The 9973-nt window shown below is 39.0% G+C and overlaps 1 protein-coding gene across 1 annotated transcript in view; it reads left to right on the top strand.

Annotated features, from left to right (window-relative positions):
- LOC131605006 (uncharacterized) overlaps positions 1-9973 on the top strand; it is a gene marked incomplete at its 3' end in the record, with an annotated part of 33151 nt that extends 23178 nt beyond the window's left edge. The window contains exons 7-8 of the mRNA XM_058877414.1: positions 7343-7966; positions 8798-9973. Of these exons, the coding sequence (XP_058733397.1) occupies positions 7343-7966; positions 8798-9973 (1800 nt within the window). The remainder of the gene's footprint in view (positions 1-7342; positions 7967-8797) is intronic.

The raw sequence follows: 9973 nt of genomic DNA on the forward strand, positions 1-9973 counted from the left end.
GTCATTTGATCAAGAAAAATCAAGAAAATCAATCAAGAATCAAAAAGTCAAAAGTTTGACTTTCATACTTAGAAAATTTTTCTAAGTGTTTTTCATGGTTTTTTCCAAACTTTGGAAGGGAATTTCTCAAAATTTCACCTACAAACTGAAAAAAACTTCCAACATGAAAGTTGTAGATTTTGATCCAATAAACAACTTTGACACATATAAATTTTTTCCATAAGATCAACCATTTAAGAGATATGGAGCTTCAAAGTTGGTACTTTTTGAAAATTTCACTTAAAACTTCATTTTCTTCAAAGTTCATGGATCTTTTTCACCCATTTCCTTAAAGGTCTTGAAGAAACTTTCAACTAGGGTTTTGAAGTGTGTAATATGAGCTTTCCAAAATGTCCAAGAGCATGAAAAAATTTGAAGTGTAGCTATGGTTTTGAATTTTGCCATTAGTGAACTTTTCACTTGAAATTTCAAGTCATTTTGCCAAAGTTATGAACCAAATTGCCAAATGGACCAAGTAATGATGCATAGAAGCAATAATTGAATGATATTTTCTGATTTGAAGATCAGAATGGAAGAGGATAGGAAGCTTGGAATTTAACCATGGTTTAGTAACTTTAACCATATGCATTTAATGTAAAAGATTCCTTTCTATCCCTTAAGCCAAATCATCAAACTTTGAAGCAACTTGCAAGAGCCTTGTATTCAGAATCCATGGCCTATAAATAGAGGTTCAAATCACTTCCAAATTCACACCAAAACCTCACAATTATAGGTTTTCTCTCTTCTTTCTTAAGTTGCAAGTTTCAAGTTTCAAAGTGAGGTAGAAATCCCAACCTCCAAACCCTTGAAGTTCTGGCCAAGGTGATGATTCCAACAACTTCTAAACATCAATTAGGAAGTGTTTGAACCACTCACACACCTCAAATTACCCCAAAACTCAGAATTGCATTTCAACCTCCATATGAACACATAATGAGCCTTATCATGCCAATTTGCATGCTAGCTCATTTATGTCCAAGTTAAACATCCAAACACATTCCATATACCATATATGAGCTATCCCAACCATCATCCATGATCTGAAACACCTCCATCTTCAAATTCGATTCATACTTGAAGCAACTGCAGATCGGGTGCCATGACCATGCTCAGATGAATTCAGCTTGTTCCAGACATCCAGACACCTTCCATAATCATCATTGAAGCTATCCAGATCATCACAAAGCATCTGTAACACCTCCAGATCAGGATTCAATTCTCAGTTGGCCGTTTTTGAAGGTAAGCTCTCTTGAACTTCAAACTCCATCATACATGCATCATAAATGAAAAATTGATTTGCCATCATGTTTCTGCATATGTATGGATCATTAGCCCTCAATCAATTGCAACTTATCATGCACATACACGATTTCAGATTGAATCATAGAATTAGGGTTCTTCACGATTTCCAGAAAATTAATGATCTTAGAGTGAAAATAAATGGAATTAAAGGACACCATCATGTTCCTCGTAAAAAACCGAGTGAGATAGACCCTTTGATTGATCAAAACAACTCAGTTTTCAGAAAATTCAAAATCAAGTTAGGGATGTGTTCTTGGCGCCATTTTTTGTTCAGAAATTCAAATGGTTCGTTTTAAAATATAATTAAATGGAAGCGTGTTATTTACAAGCTGCGCGCGCAGCTCAGTTGGCAAGTGTTTTGGTTGGTAACCTCCAGGTCGTGGGTTCAAACCCTTGTGAGACCAAACCCTCTTTTTTAACACTATTTTCTTTCATTTTCTTTTACAACTTCAATTAATTAATTAACACATCAAATTAATTCATTTTTCATTCATTTTTTGTACACTCTTTATTTAACACATATATTTTATGAATATCAAAAAAAATCACAAAAAAAGATTTATTTAATATGCTTTTAATTAGGTTTAAAATGATACATTTTTAAGTGTTTTTAAATATTTTAAATATTGTTTTTTCATTTAATTTTCAAACCTAATCACTTGTAAATAGTTTTGTGATCAAACCCTAATCACTTAGGTCTTAATTAAGCATTAAAATTTGATTTTAACTTAATTAAGTTGACTTTTGTCAAATTCAATTTGTTTTAAAACAAACGATTATTCTTTTCAAAACAATAAACCATTTCTTTTTGAAATTATTTGATTAAATCTTTTTAATTGATCAATTGATTTTCAAAACGATGTGGGGCCTCTCGAATATTAGAGAGTATAAGACCCACTCCTTTTCCTTTTTTCTACAGTTTTTCTTTGTACAGAAAACTCTTTCAAAACAATAACTTTCAAACAGTTTTTCAAACCTCGCGTCTGTAAATAAACAATCAACCATGTTTTATAAAATACCACGGGCCTCCATGTAGGTATAAGTCCCAAGCCCCTTTTGTACATACCCATTCCTGTACATGAAATTAGGTATTTCATTGTACACAAACATTTTTTTGTACATATCTCAATCTGTTTTTTTTTTTTTTTTTAAATTTGAATAACAAACCAAAAATGAAGGTTTCTTTAAATCTTCCCAAAAATATACCATGGGCCTCCATGTAGGTATAAGTCCCGAGCCCCTTTGTAAATACCTGTTTACATAGCTTTGAATAAACTCAAAGGGACCTCTCCCCGAGTATGAGTCCCGAGCCCCCGTGTATACAAATGGATCATGCTTACAGGTATATTTCCTTCATAAACTCCATTATATACACACACTTTGTCATATATGTATAACTGTTCATATTTGTGCATGTACTTGTTCATATTTGTTCGTACTTGTTCATACTTGTGATTGTGTTATATATGCTTGTTCAACTTAGTACAACACTAGGTTCCCCATAGCCTCCTTTTGGGCTTCGTGCAAAGAATCTCCCTTAGTTTAGGTTAGGACATAGAGTATGGTTTCCCGGTGAAATCGCTCTAAGAGCTCAAACCAACTATACCATGCCTCCCCTTGGGCTTTGTACAAACGAGTGACCCTCCCATAGCCTCCTCTTGGGCTTACAATGCAAGGACCCTGGATTGTCCCTCCCATAGCCTCCTCTTGGGCTTACAATGCAAGGACCCTCGGATAGCCTCCTCTTGGGCTTCGTACAAGGACCCACGGGCTTCTTATAAGCATCCCAAATATCCAAAACAAATACCCTAGAGATTAGACATTTTTCATATCTATGCTAGGAGTATCTCTTCTATATCATCACAAACAATCAATCAACTTAACTTTTTTGCCACAAGGCTGGCTAATCAATCAAACCTTTTTGCCACCATACTGGCTGATTAATCAAAGTTTTTGTCACAAGGCTGACTTCATTGAAACTTTTGCCACAAGGCTGGCTGATTAATCAAAACTTTTTGTCACAAGGCTGACTTCATTGAAAGTTTTTGCCACAAGGCTGGTTAAACAACAAAAACATCTTTATCATTCTAAGCACCCTAAGTGGCATGGCCCAGGGCTTATAATGAAAAGATTTTCAAACAAAAAACAAACAGATGTATGTGATGATATAGATTAGATACATCTAGCATTTAGACGACATTTGTCTATTTTCCTTTGCTTCCACTAGCATAAGTGGGAACTACGATTGCTCTGACTTTCTCAACATCCCTTTGAGAATACGTAGGCACAAGGTCGATCCTCGGCGAGCAAAACAAAACAAAAAAAAACCATTCAAACCTTAGCACCCGTAGACCCCGAGCTACAGATGCTCTGATTCCCTCTAAGGGATATGTATGCAGAGGATCGCGATGATCTTTGCGAGCATAATCAAACAAACACCTTAGGTCCCACCTATTTCACAAGAACCTCTCAATAACATGGAATGAAAAACAAAGCAAAGAAACCTATAGAGTACTATAGATACGTTGGGTGCTAATACCTTCCCTTCGTATAACCAACCCTCTTACCCAAGATCTCTCCCCCCACTTTTAGGTTATTGCAGCTTTTTTTCCTTTTCCTCTTTTGGAAACAATAAAAAGTTTGGTCGATACAAAAGAAAAATCATTTTTTATGAGCACTCGAGCCCAAAGAAGGCATCAGGTGTCTCATCCCACAAAAAGAGGAACAAAACGATTTTTCGCCCGCGACAGAAAAATGGCGACTTCACTGGGGACCATCTTTTTATTGTTTCCAAAGGAAGGGTTAATTCTATTTGCTTTATTTTTCATTTCATTTTTTGTTATATGTGTGGTCCTTGGTCCTGTTACTTGTGTGGTTCTGTTACAAGTGATACATTATGGACAAATCCTAACCCGGATTAAGTACACATAAGAATTAGGTGGAGGGTATAGTCATGTATGGCATACAAGGAGTTCAGTCCTTAAAAAGTCAGCATGAGAATCCTTCCGCTCAGTGGAGGTTCCTTGTTAGTAGTATATGTTTAGCAAGTTCAGTTGCGAAGACATTATTGCTTTCATTGAACTGTAGAAGCTGAGTTGGCTGTAGAACCCCAACCCATCCTGGCCTTATTAGGACGTGGTGCAGAAACGATCCAGGTGAAGACTTGGATAGTTGTCATGCGGAGAACCACACTCAGACGAGTTTTTCTTGAGAATATTTCTAGCTCACAAGTTCAGTTGTGCAAGCCGGTAATATCCGAAAGAAAAATGTAGACTCTGACGTATCAGTAGAACATGTTTTGCAGGTGATAAACCCTAGTACTATCCCATGTTTGGTTCTCTAACCTCATGCTCGTGACGCTGGACCTTTGAACCTATGTGTACTATGTTTGAATTACCATGTTTGTAGTACAATGTTTGCGTTACCATGTTTGAACTACCATGTTTGCTTTACCATGTTTGAATATGTGGCATCCACGCATCCATGCATTCATACATTCAAAAATCCATCTTTTTCCATAAAAATATGATTTTTCCAAAAAAAAAATTTTTTAGAGAATTTTCTTTGCAAACATTATAGGATTTAGTTATGGAATGGGTAAAAAGGCATACCAAAAAGTACGATTTCAAAATGCCTAATGTGGAAAGGCTGAAAGAGTTAGCATCTTCTGTACAAGATCCTTCTGATTTTAGGAAAAGCCATGGAAAGCTTTTGCCTATCTTGAACACTCATGTTGATGAAGGACTTCTCAAAACTCTGGTTCAGTTCTATGATCCCGTCTACCGGTGTTTCACCTTTCCAGACTATCAGTTGGTACCAACCTTGGAAGAATACGCCGATCTTTTGGGTATTCCTGTGTCTGACAAAATACCTTTCAATGGTTTGGAAGCCATTCCTAAGTCACCAGTCATTGCAGCAAGTATCCACTTGAAGAAATCTGAAATAGAAAGTAATTGGACTACCAAAGGAAACTTTCCGGGTTTGACTTCGCAGTTTCTAATAAAGAAAGCCTTTGATTTCATTGACACTGGTAGCATGATAGCTTTTGAAGCTGTACTAGCCTTGCTCATCTATGGGTTGGTTCTGTTTCCCAACGTCAACGACTTTGTTGATATCAACGCCATAAAGATCTTTCTGATTGGAAATCCTGTTCCGACTTTGCTTGGTGACACGTATTTCTCTATTCATCATAGGAATCGCCAAGGCGGTGGAATCATTGTATGTTGTGCACCTCTTTTGTACAAATGGATTGTTTCACACTTACCTAAGTCTCCTATTTTCACGGAAAACCGAGAAGGCTTACGTTGGCCTCGAAGACTTATGTCTCTTACTAATAATGATATTCATTGGTATACCTTGGCTCGCTGTGGTACGGAAACCATTGATAGTTGTGGAGAGTTCGCCAACGTACCCCTCATCGGTACACAAGGAGGAATTAACTACAATCCGGTCCTAGCCCGACGACAACTCGGGTATGCAAATTCAGTTAAACCAATTGGTCTCGCAGTGGAAAGCTACTTTTACCGAGAAGGGGAGGATCCTCAAGGGTTGAAGACAAAAATGGTGAAAGCCTGGTACGACATCCGATGGAAAGAAAAAGGTGAGATAAAGAAACTGTATTGCTACGAACGCCTACACCTGTTGGGTGAAGAAAAGAGCAAAAGAGTTTCAAATGCCTTATGATTATGAAAAACCCATGTTCCCTGTGGTACCTCAACGACCCAACATTCCCATTGCTATGGAGGAATACCAAGACACTTTGACCAAGATGAGGATAGAAAAAGACGCTTGGGAAGAAAAGTTTCGAAAACTGATGTGGAAAATAGAAAGTTGAAGAAAAGAGTGAAAGAACACGAAGAAACTCTCTATTATCAGGATGGATGGCTCATGAACAAAGATGAGAAGATCCGTCGGAAAGATGCCGCAATCAGAAGATACATCAAAGAAAGCAAGAAAAATCTTGAAGGCTCAACAAGCAACGCTCCGACTCCTGACAATTGGAAGAATGTGGTTGACAAGCTGAGAGCTGAAAAGGCCGAATTGAAAGCTTACTATGGGAAAGAAATCATGAAGCTCAAGCTGCACAATGCATTTGGTTCTTCGTCTGATGAAGATGTTTAGGATTTGTTTAGCTTTTTTATTTATCATTTGCTTTTGTAAGGAGCTACGCTCCAATGTTGTAACATTTCCCATTATTTCAATAAAAAAAAATGAATGAATAAAAGAATTGTTTGTGTTCAAATGTTTGCAAGAAAATAATCTTTAAAATGTTTGGAAAAATCATAAATTTCTTTTTGCATACATCATTCTGCATATCGAGTCTGTTGTATAGAGTCTCATCTTTTGGATCTTTCTCCATTAGATCGTCAAGCTGTCGCGTCTCAAAGTTTCTCGACCGCGCTCGCAATCAGATCACAGATACAATACTCGTTCAAGCAGAAGAAGAGTAATGGAACACTCTGAACAAGAGAATATTGAGCTCCGTGGTACAGTGACCACCCTTCAGGAAAAGTTGGAAAGTCTCACTACTCTGGTTGACTCCTTAATGGCCGCACAGAATCAGCCGCCGCCACCTAACAGTCAAGCAACGGTAACATCTGAAGTCACTACTCCAGTTTCTACAGTTGCATTCGGTATTCCATCTTTCTCCATGCCAGAAGGTTGGGGCCCGCCTTTCAGCTTTGGTACAGGTTTCCGCCATAATTTCTCTGGGGTTCAAACAGCTACAACTGAAGCGCCTGCTGCACAAGGTTCGGCGTTTATTCCACATTCAGGGGTAACTTTTTCCCAAATCACTATGGCACTTTCTCAACCCACTATGACAGTTCCGACCCCTACGGTTCACACTGTTCCTTATGATGGCAATGAGATTTATCATGATCAAGGTGATAGCACAAATCAGCGTAATCTTGTGGAAGATCTCCAAGAACAGTTTAACAAGATGCAGTTGGAAGTCAAAGCTATCCGTGGAAAAGATTTGTTTGGAAAGAATGCCCAGGAGCTATGTTTGGTTCCCAGTGTACAAATACCTGCTAAATTCAAGGTCCCTGACTTTGAGAAGTACAAAGGTAGTTCTTGTCCACAAAGTCATCTCGTGATGTATGCCAGAAAGATGTCTACTTATGCAGATAATCATCAGTTGCTTATCCATTACTTTCAAGACAGTTTGACTGGTGCCGCACTGAAGTGGTACACAGGCTTGGATAGCACTAATATTCGAACATTCAATGACCTAGGTGAGGCCTTTGTCCGACAATACAAGTATAACTCGGATATGGCTCCAGACAGAGATCAGCTTCGGTCCATGGCTCAGAAAGATCATGAAGCTTTCAAAGAGTATGCCCAACGATGGAGAGAAACTGCTGCTCAGATTAATCCACCGTTAAAAGAGAAAGAGATGACAAAGATCTTCTTGAATACTCTCAGTCCGTTTTATTATGAACGCATGATTGCTAGTGCTCCAAGTGATTTCACCGAAATGGTAAACATGGGGATGCGTCTAGAAGAAGGAGTCCGAACCGGACGTCTGACTAAAGAAGGTGGATCTTCGAGTGGAACCAAAAAGTTCGGAAGTGGTTTCCCAAAGAAGAAAGAACAAAGTGTTGACATGGTATCCCAAGGGAAGCCAAGAGGAAACGTCAATCGTCACAACAGATTGCTGCTATCGCGCCAGTCGTTAATACAGCACCAAATCCGGGATTTACCCCGCAGTTTCAACAACAACAGCCTCGACAACAGGCTCAGCAGTTAACAACAATCAGAATCGTGTGCAAAGAGCTCCACAGTTTGATCCGATTCCAATGACCTACACAGAATTGTACCCTGCTTTGATTGAAAAAGGTCTTGTTCAAACTAGAGCACCACCACCAGTACCTGAGAAACTCCCATGGTGGTACAAAGCTGAGGTCTCATGCCCTTATCATCAAGGAGCACCTGGCCATGATCTTGAGCATTGCATAGCTTTGAAATATGAAGTTCAGAGGTTGGTTAGATCTAATCTCCTCTCTTTCAGAAATTTGAATCCTAATGTGCAAGCAAATCCGCTGCCCAATCATGGAGGGCATGTTGTAAACATGGTGTATGGATGTCCTGGCCAATACCGAGTCTATAATATCAACTTCTCAAGAGCAGATTTGGTACAAATGCACGCCACTCTCTGTCGAGGGCCGAATTTTCGCCAGCATCAATACGGTTCCTGTAGAATATGTTGTGTGGATCCTCACGGGTGTTCGATTGTGAGAAGAGATCTCCAAGTTTTGCTAGATAATGGTACTATTGAGATCTACAGAAATAGGGATGAAAATGAAGTTAACATGATAGGATGTTATCCGCATGAGCTTTTAGTCTCAGATATCAACTCGGAAATGCCTACAGTTAACGTCATCGTTCCTCATTTCAACATGCCTGAGCGCATAGAAGTTACTTACAACAAGCCAAGGTTCCTGTTGCTCCTTTGATCATTTGTCTACCTGGACCTGTTCCTTATGACTCTGACAAGGCAGTTCCATACAACTACAATGCAACAATGATAAAGGATGGACAAGAAGTTCCTTTACCAACTCTCTCATCTGTCGTAAACATCGCTGATGTGAGTCGAGTAACAAGAAGTGGACGTGTGTATACTCCACTACCTCCAAAGCAGCCTGTTGCTCCTGCAACCGGACAAAATCCTGTCAATACACCAGTGGGGAATCCTGTGGAAACTCCTGTCAGTAATACAAACACTGATGTTGGTCAATCCAGTGGAACCAATGTCAATCCAGACTTTGATGAAATTTTGAAGCTTATCAAAAGAAGTGAATACAAGATTGTGGATCAGCTTATGCAGACTCCTTCAAAAATCTCAATACTTTCATTGCTTTTAAACTCAGAAGCCCACAGGGAAGCCCTGATGAAGGTCTTGGATCAAGCTTTTGTAGATCATGATGTGACTGTTGATCACTTTGATGGGATAATAGCCAACATAACAGCTTGTAACAATTTAAGCTTCTGTGATGAAGAACTCCCCGAGGAGGGTAAAAATCACAATCTTGCTTTGCACATTTCTATGAACTGTCAGTCAGACTCTTTGTCCAATGTGTTGGTAGACACCGGATCTTCCTTGAATGTGATGCCAAAGACGACTCTTGCTCGCTTGTCTTACCAAGGAATGCCTATGAAGTTCAGTGGTGTAGTAGTCAAAGCATTTGATGGATCGCGAAAATCTGTTATCGGCGAAGTCAACCTTCCCATGACAATTGGTCCACATACATTTCAAATCACCTTCCAGGTCATGGACATTCAAGCTGCTTATAGCTGTCTGTTAGGACGACCATGGATCCATGAAGCAGGGGCAGTAACTTCTACGCTCCATCAAAAGTTAAAATTTGTAACAAATGGAAAATTGGTAACAATAAGTGGAGAACAAGCCTTGATGGTGAGCCATTTATCCAATTTCTCTTTCATCGGTGCTGATGATGTGGAAGGAACTCAGTTCCAAGGTCTCTCTTTAGAAGACGAATCTTCCAAGAAGAAAGCATCGATCTCTTCTTACAAAGAGGCAGTAAAAGTAGTGAAAGATGGAACTACCACTGGCTGGGGGCAAGTTGTGATCCCGACCAAGAATGAAACTAGAGCAGGACTCGGATGTTCA

Source organism: Vicia villosa, linkage group LG5 (assembly GCF_029867415.1).
Source record: "Vicia villosa cultivar HV-30 ecotype Madison, WI linkage group LG5, Vvil1.0, whole genome shotgun sequence".
NCBI lineage: Eukaryota > Viridiplantae > Streptophyta > Magnoliopsida > Fabales > Fabaceae > Vicia > Vicia villosa.